We start from the raw sequence: 27,297 nt of genomic DNA, 5'->3' as shown, positions 1-27,297 counted from the left end.
CCATTTTTGTGTGTTGCGGTCATCATGTTTATACACTAATGAAACATAAGGCCAATTCTCTTAATACACTGTTGGAAAAAAAATTAATACACCCTTTTCGAGATTTCCAATTCACTCAATATTTATTGCTGCAACAGTGCATCTGGAGTGCATGAAATGATTACATATACAGATCAACAGCACAAGCAGTTCTGAGATATCAAGTATCGACCCCACACTGAAACACCCATGTTAGTATGTCTCCACAGGCGGGAATGCAGGCACAGACTCTGGCAAACACTAGATTGTTCAGATGGAGAATACTGTTGTGGGATACGTTTTGCCATGCCTTCTCAACCTGTTCACAAAGTTCTGAAAGAGCTGTTGGTTGTGAAGCCGCACTAGTCAATTCTCGTCCAATCATAACTTACACATGCCCATTGGAGACAGGTCTGAGGATCATGGTGGCCAGGGAAATTGCTTCATGCCTTGCAGATAACACCAAGTTTCACGAGCAGAGAGAGAGAGAGAGAGAGAGAGAGAGAGAGAGAGTGTGTGTGTTTTATCCTGTTGGAACAACACATCATCTTCCTGCTGCAAGAACAGCACAAGAATGGGTCTAACAACATTCAGCATGTACTGAGTGCCACTTAGCATCCCTCCAGAGATATCAAAGGTGAACAAGAGTTATACCTTATTGCACCTCAGACGTAAGGCCCAGAGTGGGGCCAGTGTGAGCGACATATGCGCTCTACGAGACAAGAGCTCACCCGGTCTATGCAATATGCACAAATGACCATCACTTGCGAATCTGCTTTCATTGCTGAAGACCACTATCCCACCTTCCAAAGTGATCCTCTGATGGCACCAGTTGAGCCAAGCACGTCTGTGCGGTGGCGTGAGATAAAGACAGGCTAGAGGTTTGTGTGCCTGTAGTCCCACTGCTAATAACGGTTTCGCAACAGTTCGTGTTGAAACATCCGGGCTCACAAGCCCTTTCATCTGTCCTGTGGTAGCTGTATGATCTACCACTGCTGCTCTTACAGCATCCACTTACATATCATGGCATGAAGGTTGCAGTCATATGTACCTGACATATGATCCTCTCACTTCAATTATGGGACTATTGTTTCCATTACGTAAGTATTGTTGTACCACAAATATGATTTATGTGTTTGTGATTTTTAACCATTTGGTTCCACTGTTATGTGGAATTCAATTTTATTTTGTCATTGCGTACATTATAACTCTCACTGTCACTATTCTCCATGTTTTTAGTCTATCACAGATGTTTGGTTAAGATATTCTGTCCTTTGCTTTTCTAATTATGTGAAAGTTATTTGTTACATTGGTTGTGTATTACAAGTGTACTATCTTTGATAGTATCTTGCAAATGTGGAACTTTTTGAGTGTTATATTCGTTTATTTCTCCTAAGGTACATTGTCTATTTGACTTGAAGCATTGTGAAATGCATTTGTTAGTATTTCATGTACAGGTTATGATAGTCTGGTTGGCTTCATCGTGACAACCTAGATGTATCAACTTAAAACGAAAATGGAATATGTTTTTAACTGATCTGTTTTACCTTGTAAGTGTACATACATAATTTTAGACCCATCTTTCTGTTGAGTTATGTCATTTTTGTATATATTGTATTTTGTGATCGAAGGGGTAGATAATATATAGGTTAAATGTAACAGCTGATGGTTAAAAATACATTGTATATAGGGCATAACAGCTGTTGCTTCTCACCTGATGAAAAAATTAAACTTCAGAGATTCGGTTCCTATCAAGCTAAAGGTTCCCATCTTTCATACTTCGTCTTTTAACGAAGCACGTACTCAGCATCATCCCAGTCACTTGCTACAGTGAGCTCGGCACCAGCGAAGAGAAGTGTGCACAACATTTCATCAAGCACAGGGACTCCCATTCCTCCACATTTGCTCTTCCAGGCTTTAAGTACTTCCACCACATAGATTTTAAATAGCGTCAGTGCTATAACACAACATTCGCATAGCCCTTTTGCAAGGGGATACACTGGTGACGCTAAATTTCCTACTTTGACTGCACTCTCACAGACTGTGTAGAACTGTTTAACTGTTTTTATGTAAACAGTTGACACACCCCTATCGTTTATACTTGTCCACAGATTGTTTTGTGGTACCGTACCATAGGCCCTCTGCACATACATAAAGATGAAATGGTTCTCTATCCCTCTGGAATTCTCTTCTCTGTTTTTCCTTTTGGTACAGTGTACCAATCTAGTCTATCATAAACCTTTTCTACAATAAAGAAAGTTGCACATTTTCTACTTTATCTCAGTTCTTCTCCATAAAATCATTATTCAATGCTACTGCCTTAAGTTTTCCTGTTCCTTACCCAAATTCAAGCAAGCCTTTTTCAAAACATTAGAAAATATTTGGCAATTTAACAATGGAAAAGATCATGACCTTTGTGTAATTATTCTTCTTCTTCCTCTTCCTACCTTCCTAGGCTGAAGACTGTTTCCTTCTGCACTCCTCAGTCTACCCTGAGGTTGCCAATCCATCCTTTCTTTGGATGGCAAACATTTATTTTACCAGCTGGTGATTTATTTCTTACAATTTTCGCAATCTTTCTTTCATCCTGTCTGTGTGTTCCTTCCATTCCCGCTTTCACTAACCTAACCACTCATTGATGGAGTCCACTTTACAGCCTTTTTCTAATGCTCTCTCTCTCTCTCTCTCTCTCTCTCTCTCTCTCTCTGTGTGTGTGTGTGTGTGTGTGTGTGTGTGTGTGTGTGTGTGTGTTACCGGTAATCCAATGTGAAATTTTCATTTCCATGGTTTCCAAAAGTTTTTGATGTTTCAGGTCTTATCTCAGCTATGTATGTTATAACTGGTGTCATTACTGTTTTGTATATTGTTGCCTTTGCATCTTTTCCTATATGTTTGTTTTTCCAAATAGTATATTCAAACAATGAAAAATTCAGGTTGTAATATCAAGTATTTGTTGTTTTTTGAAATAGTATCACTTAAACCCCCCCCCCCCTCCCTCTCCCCGCTTCATTTGTTTTGCTACTTGTTCTCTAACTTCCTTTTTGATATTTCCACTGCTGGATGGTTCAGTGCCAAGATATTATTATTATTATTAGTCGTAAAGCTCCCAACATGGAAGACGCTAAGTAAAGATGGTTCACTTCTGGGGTTTCTTATTCTTCTTGTTTGCCCACCAGGTCTTCATTCTTTGCGAGAATTCAGCTTTTCTTTCTTCGCTCCATTTTGTTCCAGTTCTTGGCGCTTTTGTCTCTGGTTTGACCTCCCATTTGTCAACTTTAAGTTTGAAATTGTTTCTTTTGTTCATGTCTTTAGTAGTAATGTTGGCTAATTCCAGATCTTTCTTTACATTTTTGATCCATTCTCCTCCATTAACAAGGGATGCTACGTATCTTACAATTTTTTTTGTAAGTCTGTGATCGCGAAGTCTCATTATGTGGCCATAGAATTTTAGACGCCTCTTCCTCATGTCTATCTCTATGTTAGAATATTCTTCAATTTTAGAATTTTTCTGTAATCTATACCCCTCTTTGGTCCATCTTGGTCCCAGAATTTTCCTAATGATTTTCCTTTCCTCTTTCTTCAGGTTTTCCATATCTGTTTTCCTTTTAAGTGTCAAGGTTTCGCTGGCATATAGCATTATTGGTTTAATTACCGACTTATAATGTTTAATTTTTGTATTTATAGATAGACATTTTTTATTGTAAATGTTTTGGACCAGCCCTAGACCCCTACGAGCTTTTAATATTCTTTCTTGTTGTGAGTATTTTTCAGAAATTATCTCTCCTAAATATTTAAAGTATGGTACCCTCTTAATTTCTCCATATTTGGTTTGTAACTTCTAGATTTGTTGTTGTAAACACCGTTTTCTCAAAAGATATTTGTAGGCCAACTTTCCCTGCACACTCTTTTAAGGTTTCTATCTGTTTGACTGCCATTTCACTAGAATCTGCCATTATTGCAAGATCGTCTGCGTAGGCTAAGTAGGGGATTTGTAGGTCATCTTTTTTGGTTCCCAGTGATATTGGTTTCCAGTACTTTTCTTTTTTGAGTTCTTTTTCCCATTCTGCCATGACTCTATCCAGAACTAAGTTAAATAACAGAGTTGATAATCCATCACCTTGTCTAACCCCAGTTTTTATCTCAAATGATTTTGAAAGTTTTCCCATGAATTTCACTTTGCATTTTGTATTTGTTAATGTCTGCTCTATGATGTTCCGTGTCTTCTTATCCAGTCCTTGTTCTTCAAGAATTTTAAATAGTGTGGGTCTGTGAATTGAATCATATGCCTTTTTAAAGTCGACAAAGACATATACTGTAGGCTTCCTTCGCATTTGTCTCATCCTTGTGATCAATTTCAAGTTTAAAATTTGTTCTGGACATGATCTGTTTGGTCTGAAACCAGCTTGGAAATCTGAGATTTTGGGTTCTAGCAGTTTTTGTGTTCCTTCAAGAAGACAAGCTGATAATATCTTGTATGTGACGGCAAGTAAGGAGATTCCTCTATAGTTGTTCACATCCGATTTATCCCCTTTTTTATGTAACGGATGTATTAGGGCACATTTCCAATCTTCTGGTATTTCTTCAGTAACCCATATGTTTTGAATAATTTTAACTAGCTCATTATGCCAAGATATTTAAATATCATTACCCATTAAATAATTTTCCCATCCACTTCCAGTAAGCATCTAATTGGTTCCACAGATGGGGTCATAGATTTGATTTGTCGAGTGGATATGACTACATTTGGGTTTTTGGCTGCCATGTTACATGTAAGTAAGAGTTTTTGCAGGTTTTTTTCACTGTCTGCTACGACAACTGCATCATCAGCATAGCAAATGGTTTCTATTTCTTTATCCCCCATTCTATAGCTATCACCAGCCAATTACCTTCTTTATCAACTTGTCCGTGACTACATTAAAGAGTAGTGGGCTCAAAGAACCAGCTTGTCTAATGCCATTATTAACTTCTATGCAGCTACTTAACCTGGAACCAGTTTTCACCTGGGTGTAGTTGTTGGAATGAATGCCTTCAATTGTTTTTATTATACTGGAAGGAAACCCCCAATTATTGAGTAGGTTCACTACATCTGTTAATTGAATCTTATCAAAAGCCTTCTGTAAACCAATAAAATTTTGATAAGCTGCTTTGTTGTATTCAGTGGACTACTCTACAATCTGTCTAAGAATGGGTTTAAGGACTGAACTCAGTAGATTTATACCTCTTATTTGTATATGAGAATTGTAGAACTACTCCTAGATTCATTTGGAATTTTATTACCAGATATCGTAACTAATTTGGCGGATTGTTCAGTTAAGAGAGATGCTCCATATTTCAATAATTCATTGGAACATATCTTCCCCTGAAGATTCCCTATCTTTTAACAGACTTAAGAGCTGCTTCTACCTCTGCATGCAAATCAGTAACATCATCGTTTAATTGCATACTGATCTCTCTCCGTTTTCTGGTAATTTTTTACCTTTGTACAACTCTGTTAACCCATGGTCCCTCATTTGTGTCATTCATTTTCAAAATTTCACTTAATTATTTCCTCTAATGTTGTAAACTTCTCCAAACTTGTTTCTGCAGCCAGTGAAAGTTATAATCTAAATTACTAGAAAAGATTTCCCAGTTTTCCTATTTAAGACTATTCAATTGCGATTTTGTCTCATTACGAGTTCTCCTGTAATCTTCATAAGAATCTTGTCTTTTTAGTGCTTTATATTTCAGTTTTTTTCCCTCTTCACAGAACCAAAATGTTTCCCTCTCTTGCTTTGTGGATCGTATATCTAATGTTTCTTGAGCTGCTGCTTCATTACTTTGACTTTCTTCCAATCCTGATCTCCGTTAACCTCTGCACTAATGGGTTTCTCTTTTATTTCTCTACTAGTTGTTTCTGATATACAATTTTTGTAGATTAATTATACAGTGGCTATATTAAATTTTTCTTCTTTAAAGATTGGTTTTTTAGCAATCTTGTTCCTTCCTACATGCAGTCTGTTTTTTGCCATGAGTAGGCTTTTATCACTTCCTATGTTAGCAGAGTTTGAAGTTCTAACATCTAGCACTGACTGCCTTGTTTGTAACAACGTAGTCTACTGTATATTTATGGTGTCTTGTGTTCTGAAAAGTGTATTTATACTACTGTTTGTAGTCACAGAATGTATTATTTATTCTCAATTCACTGCTTGAGAATTAGATGATCATTATCTCACAATTCATTTGAAGATATCAGGCTTAAAAACTTCTTGTAACTGCCCACAGAAAGCTTCTCTCTCTGTTCTAGATGTACAACCCTCTAGGCTGTACAGGGAGATTATGTTCAACTCGTGGTGAGCCAGTTTCAGTTTTAGTAAGCCATTAATTCAGACAACAAGATCTTTATGTAATTCTTCAGGCTTTCCCGGCGATCTAATATCTTGCATTGTCTGGTGTTCTGCCAGATATCAGCGTCGTACTTGCAAGTACGATGCTGATATCCGGCAGAACACCCGACATTCCAAGATGTAACAAGATCTTTGTATTTCTTGTAGATAAGCAGCCCTACTCCTCCTTTAGCTATTTGTCTCCTTCTCAACTCCACATTAAATGAATACATACTGGTCATATTCCTTCTGCTCCTTGCCTTTTCCTTTTGTGTCTTGGATACTACATACTGAGATTGTAATTGTTAAACACAGTAGTTAGAACACATGGCAGTCAAAATTGTTTGTTGTAAGTGCAATTTTGATCATTTGTCATTTTCAAGCAAATACTGTAAATGAAAATGTGCATGCACATACATGCATACAAGTACAGCCACTATTCTGCACTTCATGAGATGAAATCATCACGTTTAACAGCGGATACAGTCTTTTTCTGTCTCTCTGGCAACATTCCAAAAATTCCCTCAAATATATCGATAGTGCTAAGTTCCTATAGTTTTAACAATTGTTATTTCTTTACATGGTGATCGCTCAAGTTTTCATAATTTCTATCAGTAGTGGTCATCCACAAGACAAGAACAATCTATGAAGTACTTTCTGTCACCGATTAGATATTCAGAAGACATCTCTTACCTTTGCTTGGGGGCCCGGTCGCAGGACGGTGGCCGTAGTCGACGACTGTGGCCGGCTCCAGGTGGTCAATGGCAGGGACCTCAGATGCCCAACCCCCTGCACGTCCTGGAGGATGGGGAGTGTCAGGAGCCCACCCGCCCGCACGTCCAGCGGGGTGTGGGGCATCAGGTGCCCACCCACCTGCACGTCCAGGGGGTTGGGTGGCATCAGGTGCCCACCCACCTCCACGTCCAGGGGGACCTCGAGGAGCGTAAGCGTCTCTCTCGGAAGCGTACCTGTCGGGACCATCTGACCACTCGCTGTATTCAGTCCCATCTGCACCCCACGGAGAGGGAGAATTGAACCTGAGAGCCAAAATATTGCACTGTATATGTATATATTTCAATAAAAAGTCTAGAAGCAACTTGACACTGACACTTTATGCTGATAAATATGTTCAGTTATTGCAATTATCAGTGAACTTCCTCAGATCACCTAATCCAGAACAGTACAGCATTATAATTTCAGTTTATGATCCACATCTCACAGCAACACAAGAATTTCACGATGTCATTAAAAGATTTCTGGAAATACTATATCAGCAATTGTTTTCTTCTTGACTTTGACAGGAGTCACATCCAAAGAATATTCTAGGTCAATAGTTACAGAGTGCTTTAGCAGAGTAGATACATATTTGGGGAGAATTAGAAGAAAATTCTGACACGGCATCTTGATTTGCTTTTTTTTCCCGTTTTCCCCTTTTTTTCAGTGACATTCCATCATTTCAAGCAAGGTGTTCTTACATGCCCCTGTCACGGAGAGCTCCTTCATGCACCTGTGCCCGATAGATACAAACCCTAGCGGCATTAATGTCGATAAGACAATTATGTTTCAGAATGTCAAAACTTTTTACTGATCTAAAATTAATTAGAATGAGTGTTCCAAACTCCTAGATTCACTTTGCTACCAATTACTGAATTAGAAACCTCCCATAAGTAGGTGCACTCAAGGAACTCTTCTATAGTCTGCTCTAGATATTAAATTCTCTGAAAGAGACAAACACATTGTAAAGCAGACTGAGTGTCACTGCTTCTTGGGACCTCTTCACGTAACATAATGAATTCATGAACAAAATGAAATAATTGCACACATTTAAGAAAAGCACATTCACATAATAGTATAAAAGCATTCATGAAATATAGGAAGTCTTGCACAAATGAAGCATTTTTCACAACACAACATGTAAGTAATTACACAGAAGCCTTATGTCTATCAATGAGTAGTACGGGCATATTTTCCCATGCAACAACTTCACAAAAAGTGTGCTGTCCTCAAAAATATTTTTACAGAGTTTTTGTGTAAGTACCACACAAAGAAAAAGGTGTCCATTTTCAAGTCGGTCATAAAAGGATCTTTCACAGAGAAACATAAAACTGTAAAAATAGGGCCAGGGAGGAATCATTCTACTACACTTGCCATCTCTCTCCTCCACTTATTTTTTTCACCTCTCATCTGTATGGCAAGTTCTTTTCGACTAATGGTCAAACTCCACAATGAATTTTCACTGTATGGATAAGTATGCGCCAATTTGAAACTTTCTGGCAAATTAAAACTACGTGTTTGACCAGAACTCTAACATGATACCTTTGACTTTTGCATGCAACAATCTACCTACTGAGCTATCCTAGCACAATTCACAACCCACCCTCACAGTTTTGCTTCCACAAATAAGTCTCTTCCTCATTGCACACACAGCTGTAGAGAGAACATTCTTTCTGGAAACAACACCTTATGCTATAGTTAATCTGTTTCTCCATACTAACCTAAATTATGGCAGCGCTAGTCCTGCTCAGCAAGTAAGAGAACTTTGAGGAGTTTGGAAGGTAGAAGAGAGGAAGTAAAATCACAATGGTGGATCATGAGCCATGCCCGGATGTCTGTGCCAAAAGAGCACTTCCCCATGACGGTTAAGTCTCAGTCTGGGACACAATTTTTATCTGGTAGAAAGTTTCAATGTTCTTCCTGCCTGCCCCCATTCTCATTATGTCTTCTACAGCTGTATTCTGCAAACCACCATGAGTGCATGGCAGAGGATACCAGTAATTAGGGCTTCGTTTCATTCCATTCACATGTGGAGAGTGGGAGAGATGATTGATTGAATTACTCTAATCGTATCCTCACAATCCCTAAGTGAATGATATATAGGAAGTTGCAGTATATCCCTAGAATCATCACTGAAAGCTGGCTCTTATACTTTATTAATAGACTTCCTCAGGATATTTTACATCTATCTTCAAGAGTCTTCCAGTTTTTTCCTCTTCGGTATCTCTGTGATACTCTTCCACTGATTAAACAAAACTGTGAACATTCAAGCTGCACTTCTCTGTATATGTTCAATATCTCCCGCTAGTCCTATTTGGTATGGGTCCCATGCACTTGAGCAATATTCTAGAACTGGTCACATGAGTGATTTGTAAGCAATCTCCTTTTCAGACTGAAGTCTAGTATCTGTTATACCCACAACTGAGCCTATGTTGGTCATTCAACTTCTTATCCCTTGAAAGTGTTACACTGAGGTACTTGTATGAGATGGTCGATGATGATGATGATTGGTTTGTGGGGCGCTCAACTGCACGGTTATCAGTACCCACACAAATTCGCAACCTTTGCTCTGTCCAATCCCACCACTTTCATGAATGATGGTGAAATGATGAGGACAACACAAACACCCAGTCACCTTGAGGCAGGGGAAAATCCCTGACCCCACCAGGAATCGAACCCGGGACCCCGTGCTCAGGAAGGGAGGGTTTGGGGTTGGGTTGTTTGGGGGAGGAGACCAGACAGCAAGGTCATCCGTCTCATCGGATCAAGGAAGGATGGAGAAGGACGTCAGCCGTGCCCTTTCAAAGGAACCATCCCAGCATTTGCTTGGAGCGATTTAGGGAAATCATGGAAAAACCAAATCAGGATGGCCAGACACGGGATTGAACCGCCGTCCTCCCGAATGCGAGTCCAGTGTGCTAGCCACTGCGCTCGGGAAGGGAGAACGCGACCACAAGATGAGTTGGTCGATTCCACAGTAACTCATTGATACTAGAGACATAGGATAATATCTTTTTTTCATTTTGTGAAGTGCACAAATTACATTTCTGAACATTTACAGAAGTTTCCAACCTCTGCACTACTTTGAAAACTTATAAGAGACCTGACTGAATATTACACAGCTTCTTACAGATTATAAGTTATTCATTATTGATAACTGCATCACCTGCAAAAATTCTGAGCTTACTATTAATATTGTCTGTGTGGTCATTAATATACAATATAAACAGCAAGGCTCCCAACACACTTCTCTCAGACATATCTGAAGTTACTTCTACATCTGACAATAACTAACCATCCAGGATAACATGCGTCCTCCCTACCAAAAAGTCCTCACCCATTCACAAATTTCACTTGATCCCATATGATCCTACTTTTGACATGGCCATAAAACAAACAATAGTACTCATTGACCTAATCTTTCAGATACAATTTCTTTTACTCGCAAGTAAGTTCTTATTTGATCGTTAGTAATCGGTGGCAATCTGGACACACAACTTGTTCATCTATCAACCAGTCACCAACACACTGCTTTATACGTACTATTGGCTAAAAAATTCTCTGTATACACTGCATTTTGTAATCAATCACAGCAAGGACCTGAGAATTTGAATATTTGTTCCACTTGTGTTAATATATTTTTAATGTTTTTCCTCTTGTGTTATGTAACTTCCGAGGTATTGTTTACATCCTTTAATACGTGGGGCAATCAATAAGTAATGCAGCACATCTTTTTTCTGAAAGCAGGTTGGTTTTATTCAGGATTTTAATAGACGATATTATTCCCACTCTTTTGGCCGCAAAAGCATATTTTTCGAAATAATTTCCCTTCAATGTGACAGCCTTACATAACTTTACCAGAAGGCCTTTATGTCCTCATGGTACCACTCTACTGGTTGACGTCATAGCCAATGTCTTGCTGCATCAATAACCTCCCCATCATCCACATACTGCTTCCAACAGAATGCATCCTTCATTGGACAAACAGATGGAAGGTGCAAGACCTGGACTGCAGGGTGTATGAGGAAAAACAGTTCTCTGAACTTCTCTCAGGTGAGCAGACTTGTGAGAGACCTGGCATCACCATGGAAAAGGATAAGTTCAACTGCATTTTTGTGGTGAGGAACATGCTGAAGCTATTCCTTCCATTTCCTGATGGTAGCAAAATACACTTCAGAGGTGATCATTGCACTATGAATGAGGGCATCAACAAAACAACCACTTCAGAGTCCCATAAGACAGTCATCATGACTTAATAGGCTCAGGCAATGGCTTTGAACTTTTTCTTTCAAGGAGAGGTGGTGTTTGTCACTCCACAGATCGCCTTCTCAATTTCAGTTTGAGGCGATGAACCCACATTTTATCGCCTTTGATGATGTTTGACAAAAAATAGTCATGATCTGTCTTATAACATGCAAGCAATTCTGCACAGATTGTCATTCACTACGATTCATGGTCTTCTGTTAAGAACCCAGCACACACACACACCTTGAGTGCAACTGATGGACAAGGTTGTCAGCACTACCAACAGATATGTCCAGTCGTGCACCAAGATTTTGCTTTTGTTTACTGCCCATCTCAGTAGACATTCTGCAAGCATCTATGAATATCTACGATGCTAGCTCTGCTTAGAGCACACCTTCATTACAGATGCCATTTTGCAAGCTACGTATAGTGCCACCATGTCTCAGAACTTCATGAAACTATAGGGGCTAAAACAGGAATATTCCATGACATCCCACAACAAATACCGCATTTTTTCAGGCGAAACCGGAGGGAAAAAGATGGCTTGCTTTAATTATCGAATGCCCTTGCAGTAGTGTTTTCAAAGTCCATCCAACAATTTCAGAGATTCCTTTTCAGTGACATTCATAACTAGACCCCATTTTCAACATTCATCCAGTGGTTATATATGACATAATTCTGATCATCTTTGTTGAAGGTGATCACAACCTAATCGTACAGGTAATTATCATTGATTTCGATACTTGTACTTTTCTAAATCTCCTTCCTGTTCCTTGAACCAAAATTGTATACCATCTTTAACAGTTTTCAGGTTGGTAACAATCTTCATATAATTGCATGTTTTATTGTATACGCTACATATTACAATGACACACACTGAAAAGTCAAATAAACTGGTACACCTGCGTAATATCGTGTAGGGCCCCAGTGAGCACACAGAACTGCTGCAACATGGTGTGGCATGGTCTCGACTAATGTCTGAAGTAGTGCTGGATGGAACTGACACCATGAATCCTGCAAGGATGTCCATAAATCCGTAAGAGTATGAGGGGGCGGAGATCTCTTCTGAACAGCATGTTGCAAGGCACCCCATATATGCTCAATAATGTTCATGTCTGGGGAGTTTGGAAGCCAGTGGAAGTGCTTAATCTCAGAAGAGTGTTCCTGGAGCCACTCTGTAGTAATTCTGGACATGTGGGGTGTCGCATTGTCCTGCTCGAATTGCCCAAATCCGTCGGAATGCACGATGGACTTGAATGGATGCAAGTGATCAGACAGGACACTTACGTACGTGTTACCTCTCAGAGTCATAACTAGACGTATCGGGGGTTCCATATCACTCCAACTGCATATGTCCCACACCATTTCAGAGCCTCCACCAGCTTGAACAGTCCCACAGCTGACATGCAGGGTCCATGGATTCATGAGGTTGTCTCAATAGCTGAACATGTCCATCAGCTTGATACAATCTGAAATGAGACTCATCCAATCAAGCAACATGTTTCCAGTCATCAAAAGTCCAATGTCTGTGTCGATAGGCGAGGCGAGGCATAAAACTAGGGTACAAATGTGGGTCTTCAGCTCTGAAAGTGCAAATCGATGATGTTCTGTTGAACGGTTCGCACGCTGACACTTGTTGTGGCCCAGCATTGAAATCTGTAGCAATTTGCAGAAGGGTTGCACCTCTGTCGCATTGAATGATTCTCTACAGTTGTTGTTGACGTCCAATTCTTGCAGGATCTTTTTCTGGCCACAGTGATGTCAGAGGTTTGATGTTTTACCAGATTACTGATATTCACAGTACACTCGTGAAATAGCTGTAAGGAAAAATCTCCGCTTTATTGCTACCTCGGAGATGCTGTGTCCCATCGCTCATACGCCAACTATAACACCACGTTCAAACTCACTTAAAACTTGACAATCTGCCATTATAGCAGCAGTAACTGATCTAACAACTGCACCAGACACCTTTTGTCTCATAAAGGCATTGCCGAACACAGTACCATATTCTGCCTGTTTACATATCAGTATTTGAATACAAATGCCTATTATCAGTTTCTTTGGTGCTTCAGTGTATATTGGGTTTACTGCCACAGGCCCTTCCCAGCTCTACAAAAGACAAGCTAGTATCCATGCCTTATTGTAATCATTTTCCAGTTAGCTGTCTTAGGACAAGCACATCACCGATGCGTGACATGCCTGCTTGGACGCTTCCTTGTTCCTCAATACCATTAACGCGATCTTCTATCCTCTTGAGAAAGAAGTCTTTTGCGATGGCACAGATATGTAAAACATTCTTGGTTTTTTGCCGCATCAATTCAGGATACAATTTTTGAAATTATAATGTAATTGAATTGATAAAAAATCTTCTCACCAGGCAGTGGTAAGAAACCATATATAGAAAGGTATTTAAGTTTGTAAGCTTTCGGAGCAAGTGGCTCCTCCTCCTGGCAGAAGGGTTGAAGGAGGAGGAAGAGGGTTGAGGGAAAAGGATCTGTGAGATTTAGGAAAAGGGGTACAAATTTGAAAAGTCACCCAGAACCCCAGGTCAAAAGAGACTTACTAGACGGGATGAGAAGGAAAATCTGTTTGTTGGGGATGGCACCGGACGAGATTTGAAAACCCTATGAGCAAAGTTGAAAAGCCATCACATCCAATCCTGATACTGCTGATCCCTCCAAAAACCAACTTAGGAGTTCACTTCTTCTCACTCTGTATTATCCTGGTCTTGAATGTATTTGTCAGCTACTTTAAAATCGGAACCTGAAATTAGATCCATTCTGTCCAACATTTTGCCCACCTCACCTACAATAGCTTTTCATTGCCCTTGCAATCCCCACAATATCCTTGTCCGACCCTATGCTCCTTCTGCAACCATTTCCCTACCCTACGGTTCCCACTCCTGTCACCGCCCCTGCCCCCCCCCCCCCCACCTGTAAGACTTGCCCTATGCAGTCTCCTATACCACCTATACTATCCCCGCAATGGGACAACATATACTATCAAACAGAAAGCCACCTGTGAGACAACACACATTGTATATCAGCTGTTATGTAAACACTGTTTGATCTTTTACATTGGCATGACTACCACGAAGATATCGGTTAGGATGAAAGGGTACAGGCAAAGGGTTTGTACTGCCAACACACAATATCCTGTTGCAGAGCATGCTCTACAACATGACGCTTGTGACCTCAGTGCCTATTCACCACACGTGTCATCTGGATTTGTCCCCCAGACACCATTTTCTCATAAATCTTCAGGTGGGAACAGGCTCTATGACATGTGCTTCGTTCTCGCCAGCCACCTAGCCTTAATTTACATTAATATTTTTTGGTTTCAACATTTCCTCACAGTAACTACTCCTTTCTTCACTATCTTTTAGTTTTCTATATCTTTCATTTTCTGACCGTCTATTTTTGCCCTGCGTCTCCCCCCCCCCCCCCCCCCCCCCCCCCCCCCCCCCCCGCCTCTTTCACACATAATGAACTTAGCTTTTCGCTCTTATTAACTCACGCACAATGTTTTAGCATTAATCTGTCTTGAATATTTCCCATCTTCCACCTTTAAGCTCTCAGATTTTCAAATCTAGTCTGGTGTAGTCCCCCAACAGTTAGTCTTTCCATCTAATCCCTCCTGTAAGTCTCTCCTTACCCAGAGTTCTAGGTGACTTTCCCAAACTCTACCCCTTTTCCGAAACCTCATCAGTCCTTTTCCTTCAACCCTCTTCCCTCCCCGTTCAATCTTCCTGCCAAACTATGGAGTTACACTCTCCAGCAGATTGCAAACTTACATACCTTTTTATATGTGTGTTCTCCTGCCACCACTGGGTGAGATTTTTATCTATGCAATTACTTTGAACTTATGTATGGTTTATTCGACATCCTTGCAACATCATCATTACCTGTATAACTCTGAAAGTTCCCTCAATTCTATAGAAAAATAAAAATATTGGTATATTCTTTACTAACCACAAGGGAGTCTCCGGGCCTAGAGGCCTGGCAATTTATTTTACAGTTTATGGTATTTGTTACATGGGAAATTTTCACATTCTTAACTGTACACTTGTCATGTTAATGCCACTAAAATCCCTTATCTTTTGTACTAATTTCCATTGTCTTTTCCGATGTTTTCCACTCCTCCCCCTCCTGCTTCTTTTCCATATGAATGGAACTTTGGTTTCCCACAAGGTTACCTAATAGTTCACATTTGTATTTCACCAATTGGTTCTAACTTCTTTCTAGTCCTATCTTGTATTGTTTGTATTTTCCTGTCCTCTCAGTCAAAATTGCAGAAAACTGAACAACAATTAAATGCAGTGGATTTGTGTGTCACAAAAATTAAATCAGCTTGATGTAAAAAACAATCGAAGTTGCTAAATTCAGTTCTTTTTTATTTATCTGATAACCTGTTTTGGGTATCAGACATCATTCTCAAAACATCCAAAGAACAAAGCATGCTGGGGAGGAAAAAAAAATTAAAACCAATATCATTCATCTAGTCTTTAAAACTACTGACAACTGCAGCTGTGATTCCATAAATGCAAGCTGTGACAGCAGCTAAGGGATTAAGGAACCATCTAGAGATGATGAACAATCAGCCAACATCTCTGTCGATGATCTTGCTACTAACTGGTGTGCCAATCAAAATGATGGAAGTGTCCCATCTGAGGGTGTACTTTCAGCATGACAACAAAGTGACTGTTACAGCAAGAGAAGCTCCTGTACAAATTATGGGTGACTCAACTGGTATAGCAGGTTTCACCTACCTGCACCACCTCAGGCATGTATATATGTAAGAAGATGCATGTGGGAGAATGTCACAGACCTAATACCTATTATTAGGCACATCTGCAAGTCATTACTTTAATAACAAAGCCTCTGCTCCCACTAGCCCAGGTACAGACAGGATGTCAACAGCTGCAGGCAAGCTTCTGAATCCATGGGAAAAATGGCTGATCTCCAGACGGAACCATCCTGGCATCCAAGAAGCCTCAGAAAGGGAGTGTATACCTGACAGGTCACCAATTTTGATGTCTTTTGGCCAGTTATATGCACACATATGTAAAGAATGCTGCTTAAGTACAATGCACATCTCAACCATTCTCGAGAAACTAAGGTTCTAAGTTTTACAAGCCAGTCAGATACCAAATGAAAGCACTGGCAGTCATGCAGCAGTGTTTATACAACTGGCTAAGCCTGACTGTATGTGTTTGCGTCCCGTCACTCCCCCCCCCCCCCCCCTCCCACCCAGTCTTCCTGATAACACTTATGTTGTTCCAATCAATCATGTTTCAACAGACTTTTACACACATAGGTCCACAAACACTGTGAATTTCTTGGATTTCCCTCAAAATCACGTTGTTGTCATCATCACTACCACTACCACCAACGAAGTGTATTACGGATGAGGTATAACAGAACTATAATAAAAATTCAAGAGAAAATGAACATTTATTAATAAATTTGTGCGAATATTTGACTGACGACGTACTCGGTTAATATCTGCTGCACATAATGTACACTGTATTCGCATTCTTCTGGACTATCAATAGAAAGGAGATGTGGCCCCTATTTGTAGAATGGCTTGCCAGCTTTCCTGCCAACTGTGTTGCAGACCATTTAAATTTGACAGAAGTGATAAAGTCATAAGTCAACAGTTTGTAACAACTTGAGAGAATGCTCATTCATTAATGTATGTTGCAAAGAAACGTTTACTGTGGTTTTTTTTTTTTTTTAACCAGAGCCACAGACAGGACCTACAATGGCGAATAAAGAACCCCGTACCTGCCACCTCAGCCGGTCACGCCAATGCCACTGCCTGACAACTGGTACTCTTGTACAGTGTTTGACAGGCTCGTAAAAACTTCAAATCTCAATTCCTTGAAAATACTTGAGAAGCATGTCGTACTAGAGCTGCATATGTTATATGTACGTACCACAAACATGCATAAGATGAGCGAGACCGGTGACCTGCGTCTAACATTCCGAGCCTCCCTGATGGAGGAACTGAAGGCTCTTTCAAAACAGTGTATTGGCTGTACTGGAATTTTAAAGGTAACAAGTGTCATCACTTCACTTTATTATTAGCATTTTTTTTTCCCAATGGTTTATGTTGATTTCTACCCTGGGAATCTCGGCTGTTCCGCTGACAGTTGTGGAAACAAAACTGTTTGAAATGCCTCACAGAATGTTTTGGCACTTGGGGTGTCCTGTGTGAAACAAACTTTATTCCTTCCATTATTTGCAATGCCTGCGCTTTAAAATGGGTGTTACGGCATCTGTTTTGAAACCATCAAAGTTGTCAGCTCAACCCCCTTAGACATCTGGCACGTCGTGGACCTGTGTCAGCACGTGACAGCTACTGGTCGGCTGTAAGTGTCTTGAGTGACAAGCATTAAGCAACCATTACAAAAATTTCTAAATGAAGATGACTATTTTGTCACACGTTCCATCACTTCCGCAGACAAAATAGTGGCAAAGAATGATTCATCATAATAATCCAGGTACATCAATCGAACACCAAATTATGACAGGCCACTAACAGCTATATCTCTAGGACTCAGCACAGCTGCTACATGGTCCTTTTCACAATACTGTTACATTCCGTCCTGGATTTTCCATTGTTTGATTCACTGGGGAAAGTGACATAATTATATTGCTAAGACTTTAATTTTTGGTTTAAGTCTGGCTGAAAAATTTAAAACATATTGGCAGCAGAATTCGTCATACAAAAAATATTTTTCAAAACGTGGGCACACCCCCGCCCTTGGTACTGCAAGGGTTAATCTTCGGGATCCACTTGCTACTACTTGAGAGCAGTAGTACCCGTGCCACCTCTCAAGTTTCACCATTTCCCTTTCTCTCTGTAGGCCCAATAGCTGTAGTAGAGCTATAATGGCATGCAAACATTTATGAATTTGCATCAAAGAATTGTTGTGAAAATAGGAAAGTGAGTCGTCCAGAAATAAGCGACACGACAATTCTGGTGTTGGCCACTGCCCAAGTATGAATGTTTAATGCACGTGTCCTGTTAAATGTAAGTATTGAAGCACAAAGGAAATCTCTGGCTACGCAGCTGAGACTTCGAGCAACTGACAAAAACTTAAACATGATTGAAAACATTGCTGAGCCTTCAGTGTCCTCTTTCAGAGCCAAGTAGGACAAAATGTCAGTGTGTGTGTGTGTGTGTGTGTGTGTGTGTGTGTGGGCGCGTGCGCTCGCACATGCACACACGAGCGCGCGCGCCCACACACACACACACACACACACACACACACACACACACACACACACACATTGTTCTACTACTATAGCTTGACAATCTATTAACTTCAGTATAATGGTGGCTGAACTATCTTTGCTTATAATGAAACACAAGCAGTAAGAAAAACAATAAGTTGCAAATGTTATCCTTCATTTCATGTCAACATGAACTGAATGCTAACTGTCCAGTTCAGTTAAAAATTCACAAAAACTATGTTCAAAGAAAGAATACATGAATGTTCAAAAGTAAAAGTATTGCACAACTGATGAAAGTAACAGAGTAAAAATTGAATATGTAGTGACAACTGAAAATCTGTGGCAGACTGGGACAGCCACTTGTCACTATAACAAAGACATCCAGGTTCGAGTGCTGGCATGGCACAGATTTTCCTGTTGCGATTACTTATTCATTACACTAAAGATTCAACGTATTTACACGGTTTTAAACTGATATCATTTCATTGCACTGCATCATTTGTTTGATCCTTATCGATTCATTCATTTCGGTGAATTTAATTCATTTCAAAGTAGGAATCCATAGATACAAACTAACATATCTCTTCCTTGTTCACAGAAAGTGCTGCTGCCAGAGACCATGATGCATAATAAATACAGACCATTCAAAATAGAGATTTCACTATTCTAGTGAGAAAGCAGTTGCTGAACCATCAATATGTTCTCTCATTACCTGTCAAGATCAGTGGTCAGCCAAGCCATTTAGGTTGTGCACTGCAACAGTAAAATAGTTTGACCCTCCTTGCTCGATATATTAAAGGTACAGTGAGGAGAAAAGAGCTCAAGTTAGTAAAAAAAGCTGCCAGGAAATTTTCAGATAGCTGTAGACATGTACTGTTTGATGAGTTATGATACTGCTCCTCAAGTGAGTGTGGAAGAGCCAGAAACTCACTTCACTTATCTCCCATACATATCTCATGTGCCACTGGGCCTAAAATGTAGAATGAAAGAAAACACTATATTTCAGGTAAATGTACATAGATTCTGGTCATCAGTGTAAGAACTGGTCTGTCGCAACAAGCAATATCTCTGTGTTCGTGTTTGGGGGAGACATACTCCCCATGTGCGAGGGGCGACGGTGGCAGTGACATCCAACAACCGAGACAGCTTTTGGCAGCAGTGTGCACTACTGGATACGTATTCCACTTAACGTTTGACTTGCAGAACTGATGAATGACGTGACAGTCCTCGTGAGAGCAATTTCATTGAGTTCTGAATGATTTTAACCATAACCACTACTACTCGCCATGTGGGGCACAATGAAAAGACTGTCACAAATATAGCTTTTGGCAGTAAGGCATTCGTCAAAATTAGACGACACACACACACATACACACTCACGAAAATGCACAAATGACAGAAGTTTCAGGCAATTTCCCCAATGAATGTCATATTCAATACTTTCAAGTTCAGGAACTTAATTACATGTCAATATATTTTTAAAAGTACATTGTGAGTAAAAGTCAACAACAGTTAACAACATTTGCACTTTTTTTTTTTCAGTGGGTATAAAGTGACTCCACCTTGGTAGTGCACATTATTGAAAGGGCACTGATGTTGGTTAGTCTCCTGAAAGATATTTTCATATTAAGGACACTATTAACGCATCCGTAATCTTTTAGTAAGTATTGTTGTTAATGTAAGTCAACAATAATTAATGAATTTTTTAAATTTTTCTCTCAATTTTTTAAAGGGTAGACATAAAGTACCTAAATCTTTTAAAGGGTAGACATAAAGTACCGATCCCCCCGCCCCTCTGATACAATACATTATGGAAAACACATTGGTATTGCTAGGGTCAATATCCGCACCTGACAGGGTGGTTAATGTCAGGTGTCATGCCCCCTATGCAATGCACTGTGGCAAAGTTTGGGATTTGAACCTACGACCACAACAGGAGTAACATTACACATAGTGCAGAGCACAGACTCATTATCGTTTAATCCAATTACCTGCGCCAAGTGCCCTGTATTGTGGCAGTTACGAGGAACATAGTTACCTCTATGGCCTGACTCGCCCCATGCCAAATATCACCAGTTTTGTCACCATCAAGAGAAACATAGGTATGGCTGAATCTAAAAGATATTTATGCACTTAATTTTTGATTTTGGAGATTCTCTATGAATAAGTTACTGCACTCATCAAACCACAGAGATGTATAAATTGCTTTCTCGAATAGAAATTGAATCTCTATCGGTAGTTACCACCAATTTTAATAATCCTTGACAAAGGTTATGTCAGTTTCGTTCGATTTCATTTTCAGTTGTTCACTGCAGTCCGAATACCTTCTGTTCAAGTATAGTCTCACATGTATCAACTCCAGATATTATTAAATCTGCCAATCATAACTGCATATTGTTAAATCACTCATCGTAAACTACTGTATGACGGGTTGCAAATTATACCACCTGTTACGTTGTTTACATGCATTGTAGCTTACTCAAGTATATTTTTCTCGTAGCAGGTGTCCTATTAAGCCACACAGTGAAATAGCTCTATAACAGTGAAACTTATGATCAAACATTGATAATTTTTTTGCTCCAATTTTGTCGAATCCATTTCTTCAGGCTTCAGCTTCACACACGATTTGTTGGAGCAGCAGCTTATGGGTGCTCAATGCTGAAGCATCAGCACACAATTTGTTGCACTGACTGTAACAGATTGAATTGGCAGTCACGAACAAACAACATATTGGTTACCTGTATATGCAAATTACATAAATAGCATTATTGCGATACAGCTTTAGTCATACAATATGTGATCAAAAGTATCCGAACACCCCCAAAAAACCTAAGTTTTTCACATTAGGTGCATTGTGCTGCCACCTACTGCCAGGTACTCCATATCAGCGATCTCAGTAGTCATTAGACATTGTGAGACAGCAGAATGGTGTGCTCTGAAGAACTCACGGACTTCAAACATGGTGACTGGATGTCACTTGTGTCATACGGCTGTACGTGAAATTTCCACACTCCTAAACATCTCTAGGTCTACTGTTTCCAATGTGATAGTGAAGTGGAAAAGTGATGGGACATGCACAGCACAAAAGCGTACGGGCTGACCTCATCTGTTGAGTGACAAGAGACGGCCAACAGTTGAAGAGGGTCATAATGTGTAATATGCAGACATGTATCCAGGCCATCACACAGGAATTCCCAACTGCATCAGGATCCACTGCAAGTACTATGACATTTAAGTGGGAGGTGAGAAAACTCAGTTTTCATGGTCGAGTGGCTGCTCATAAGTCGCTTTAAGGAGTGTAAACATTTGATGATAGAACAGTGGAAAAATGTTGTGTGGAGTGACGAATCGTGGCACACAATGTGGCGATCTGATGGCCGGATATGGATGGGTATGGCGAATGCCTGGTGAACATCTGCCAGCGTGTGTAGTGCCAACAGTAAAATTCAGAGGCGGTGGTGTTATGGTGCGGTCTTGTTTTTCACGGAGGGGGCTTGTGCCCCTTCTTGTTTTGCATGGCACTATCACAGCACAGGGCTACATTGATTCTTTAGGCACCTTCTTGCTTCCCACCGTTGAAGAGCAATTCGGGGATGGCAATTGCATCTTTCAGCATGATCAAGCACCTGTTCGTAATGTGGCAGAGTGGTTACATGACAATAGCATCTCTGTAATGGACTGGCCTGCACAGAGTCCTTACCTGAATCCTATAGAACACCTTTGGGATGTTATGGAATGCTGACTTCGTGCCAGGCTTCACTGACCGATATCGACATCGACATCTTCCCTCAGGACAGCACTCCTTGAAGGATTGGCTGCCATTCCCCAAGAAACCTTCCATCACCTGATTGAATGTATGCCTCTGAGAGTGGAAGCTGTCATCGAGGCTAAGGGTGGGCCAACACCGTATTGAATTCTAGCATTACTAATGGAAGGTGCCACATACTTTTAAGTCATTTTCAGCCAGGTGTCTGGATACTTTTGATCACACTGTGTACCTCACGATACCCTATCAAGGTTTTCGTCTGTTTCAAATAACTTATTGTACGCTGAGGACAGGTGACTGACTACAGCCCAGTTATCCATGGCTGGTACGTGTACTGTACCAAATATTCCTAGAATGCCGGCCATGACATACAGATTGTTCTGTACTCACATAACTAGGAAAACTGAAGAATTCAAAATGTCCAACCTGTCTGGTCCACCCACTGTCACACAACCATCAAGGACAAGATATCCGTATGCAGGAACGGATGTAATAAATTACCAATATTTATCGTGCACTTAGGTATGACAAACTGTGCCTGGGCAACTGACACAACTTAAAAATTATGTTGTCTAAATACTACGTGTCAACATCAGAGTAACTGCGTATCAGTAATTATACTTATTTATAATATCTCTTAACCGGTGCAAGATAGATGCTGAACTTTTAAGCACACAATTTCCATGAAATTATTGTGATGGCACCTGAACAGTCCAGTCTGTGAATCTGTCCAGGCGATTCATCCAGGGTAAACCTTCAAATTCACAAATTGTGCATGTGAAAATTATGTTTACAAAGTTTACTGGTATCATAAAAACGTATTTTTGTAAATTATGAGACAGAACCACTGGCCAGTACTTGCCTTCAGAAGGCACCTATAAAAGGGACAAACACCATCTGATTAGCATGACACTCCTATGTAATGCAGAATTAACCACTACATGCCACACGAGGTGGGCCCACAGGTATAAAAGGAAGCAGGGAGTATGTATTATCAACAGAGAAGTAACAGCAGAATGAGTCAGTCAGAAGAGGTCTATGACCTTGAACGTGGACTACTCATTGGATGTCACCTGAGTAACTACTACAATAAGTACATTTCATCCTCTCTAAAGCTGCCAAAGTGAACTTTTTGTGATGTGATTGTACATTGGAAACACGAGGGAAGGAGCGCAGCTACTGAGGCTGGGAAGATCTCACGTATAATGGACAGGGACCTTCAAGAACTGTGGAGGTCTGCCGCAAAAAAAAAAAAAAAAAAAAAAAAAAAAAAAAAAAAAAAAAAAAAAAAAAAAAAAAAAAAAAAAAAAAATTAAGAAGAAGAAGAAGAAGAAGGCGACACACACAAAAGTGGCTAAAGGAATAAATTATGAGATCCAAAATTCTATCAGCAGTACATTTAGCACAATGACTCTGTATAGAGTTACAAAGAATGGGGTACAATGGTTGAACAGCTCCTCGTAAGCCACACATTTCTGTGGTAGAAGCTAAACAGCACTCAAGATGGTGTGAAAAGATGTCACTGGACAGTGAATGACTGGAAATGAGTGATACGGAGTGACGAAACACACTATAGCCTGTGGCAGTCCAACAGAAGGATTTGCTATTTTGTCTAAAACTAATATGGTGAGACCATGGCAGTGTACAATTAATGTAGGTTGATTCTTACAAAGAAGAAGATAGTTACCAGCCACTATTAATAATGGTATTTATTTAAGTAAATAGCACCGTAACTGGTTTTGAACTGACAAGTTCATCTTCAGACAGCTGTTAAAAAATTCACAAGATGCACTTTACATGATCATTTTCGATTTTTATTCTCCCACTGTAGTGAAATATTCTTGGTGTGTTGGTACCATTGAAAATTCTGAGAAATTTTGTTGCAAAGCTGCAGGACTGTATTTTTGACATACTGCAAAGTATATACAGCACTTACATGATTTTCATATGACCATATTGTGCAAAGCACCACACACACACACACACACACACACACACCAAAAAGTGCTTGCCACATGTAAAGTTGACACAAAGATTGTGGTTTCAATTGAAATTAGGATGGCACCAACCCATCAAAAATATTTCGCAACAGTGGGAGAATAAAAATCAAAAACTGATGATTGTGTAAAGAGCATCTTGTGAACAGCCATCTGATGATGAGCTTGTCAGTTCAAAACAGGTTACGGCACTATTTACTTAAATAAATAGCACTATTAATAGTGGCTGGTTTCTGTCTTCTTCTTTGTAAGAATCAACCTACATAATTTGAAGGATCTGCATTAAGGATTGGCGAATACCTGGAGAACATTATTTGCCACTGTTTGCAGTGTCAAAAGTGAAGTACGGAAGTGGTAGTCTTACTGTAAGTCCCAGCATCCAACACCCCTACCCTCTCTAGTTTCAGCTCTTGAGGAAAATAGAGCTGCCATTCCTCCACTGACAGAACATGGACTACTCATTGGCTGTCACCTAAGTAACTACTCCCTTACAAACATTTTACCCCTCTAAAACTGCCAGAGTGAACGTTCAATGATGTGATTGTATACTGGAAACGCAAAGGAACAATCGCAGATAATCTGAGACTGGGAAGACCTCACACACTGATAGACAAGGACCATCGTCAACTGTGGAGGTCAGTTATAAAAAAGATCACATAAATAGAGTGTCCCCTGCAGAGTTCAGGCCATCATAAAGACAAAGGATGGCACACCCTTATTAACATCCACCATTAGACATCCAGATATTTTTGAGCAGTTAGTGTACCTTTTATTTTTACATGTGTCTTTTGGTGATACTTCACATTTCATCTTCTGAAATTAAGTACTGACCAGCTATTCATTCTCAGGATTTATCAGTCTTCCCAGATGAAATTTCCTTTGATGTAATTAACCACTTTTGAAACATTACTTTGTCTTCCTTTCATATATATAAGGATCGTTCAGAAAGAAACCCGCCAAAGTCAGAAATGCGCAAACTGGTGACACGGGGGTAATATCGTGGCGTGTGTGATGAGGTGTGGTTCTGACCCGAGCGTGGAACTTCACATCCTGTCATGCCACGTGACTATACAGAGCTAGCAGCTCATGTATTAATCGTCCCATAATGCTGCCAGCCACATTGCAAACAGTGACATGGAGGTGACAAAAGAAGAGCAAAGAGGAGCTGTTCGTTTTCTGACAGCAGAAGGAGTAGGAGAAACGGACATTCATCGGTGAATATCACAAGTGTACGGCGAACACTGCACGTCCCTTGGAAGGGTCAAGATGTGGCACAAGCTCTTCAGGGAAGGACGGGTGTTGTTAGCCGATGATGCATGGTTTGGAGCACCACACTGCATTACTGATGACATTGTCCAGCTGGTGGACGCACTCATTACCCAGGACCGCTGAATGACAGTGAAAGCCACAGCCACTGTGGTCAGATTGAGCATTGGAAGTGTACACACCATCATGAAGAAATTACTGCACATGCACGAAGTGTGTGCCCAATGGGTACCCCGCAGTCTTCAACCACACCAGGAAGCATGTGGAATGGTCAACTGTCTTGCTCATCTGCAGCCTATGCCTGGGAAGGGAATGTGTTCCTAGCATGAGTGGTGGCTGGAGTCTAGTCAAGGAGTCATCATTTTGAAACAATCAAAATGACAAAGTCTCCCGCGAAAGCATCCCCAGGGTCACCACCACCAAGAAAAGCCAAGGCCATCCACACGAGTGATGGAAAGGTTACGCTGATATTCTTCTTCGACCAAGATGGACCCCTTCTGATTCACTTCCTACAGCACGGGACACCAGTGAATGCCCAGCATAACTCGCAAAACTTGACACCCTTCACCAAGTGATCAAATCAAAACGACCAGGCAATCTCCCCATGAGGTCATTCTGCTTCATGACAATGCAAAGGGTCATGCGGTCAACACAATCACAGCACTCCTGCAGAAATTCAAACGGGAGGTTCTCAGCCATCCCCCATACAGTCCGGACCTCTCTCCCTGTGATTATGTCATTTTTGGTCCTCTTAAAAAGGTTCTGAGGGGCAAACGATTCACCTCAGACGACAATGTTCAGCTGTAAGTGTGGAGTTGGTTAACATTGCAGCCCCGGGAAATTTATGAGACAGCCATTCACTGCCTTGTGTCACAGAGGGATAAGTGTCTCAACAGCCAGGGTCAATACTTCTAACATACAGGTACTGGTTTCCGTAATTGTGCCTCCAGCTCATTTCTTTTTGAATGTCCCTTATACTACTGCTTTTTAAATAAGATTTTGTGAAGTATCTGTTGTATTTCATCTTTGTGGTTAGTTGTCAATGGTCAGTAATTTTTCTCTGTGTAGAAATTACTAAAATAGGTTCCAACACATAATGATGATACACTGCACGTTTAGCATTTGCATCTGTTCTTCTGTGCTTTCTCCGATTTAAAGTGAACTGTAGATTCAGCATTGGTATGCTTTTCTCAGAGCATTCCCTTACAGTAATGCCTGTAAAATGCCTTGCAAGACAGATGCAACTCCCATTGTGCATATTTTTACAAGGTCTTTTACTGTAGACAGATGTAACTGTGTTGGTAATGTATTTTGCATTATTACCATCCTGTGAAGAAAACATTCCAGTTGTCCTTTGATTGTGACAGGTTTCATCCATCTCTTAGAAACAGGATCATAGGCAGTTGTTTTGTGATTGTATAGCCAGAGATTTATGTTTAATTTGCAAGCCAATTTCAATATACATGTTGATTTTACGGCTGAAGCCTACTTCTGCTCATGTGCCAGTATTATGCAATAATGTCCAGAATGACAGTAGCTGAGAACAATGGTTTTTGTTCTGAATTTACTTTGTTTAGAAGAAATGAAACATATGACAGGTAACAGTTCGTTTAACTACTTTTACTAGT

At 40.2% G+C, this 27,297-nt stretch overlaps 1 protein-coding gene across 10 annotated transcripts in view; it reads right to left on the bottom strand.

The window, feature by feature from the left end:
- The window catches only part of LOC124717235 (YLP motif-containing protein 1), a 404,334-nt gene that overhangs the window by 235,211 nt on the left and 141,826 nt on the right, over window positions 1–27,297 (bottom strand). For all 10 annotated transcript variants that reach the window (XR_007005724.1, XR_007005722.1, XR_007005723.1 and 7 more), the window contains exon 12: window positions 7,074–7,417. Coding sequence is in view for 5 of the 10 variants with exons in the window: in XM_047244037.1 (XP_047099993.1) it covers window positions 7,074–7,417 (344 nt within the window). In the remaining 5 variants the exon portion in view is untranslated. The remainder of the gene's footprint in view (window positions 1–7,073; window positions 7,418–27,297) is intronic.

This window comes from Schistocerca piceifrons, chromosome 9 (genome assembly GCF_021461385.2).
Source record: "Schistocerca piceifrons isolate TAMUIC-IGC-003096 chromosome 9, iqSchPice1.1, whole genome shotgun sequence".
NCBI classification, from domain to species: domain Eukaryota; kingdom Metazoa; phylum Arthropoda; class Insecta; order Orthoptera; family Acrididae; genus Schistocerca; species Schistocerca piceifrons.
Note: the sequence above shows the minus strand (reverse complement) of the source record. Positions and strands in the feature narration are given on the sequence as shown.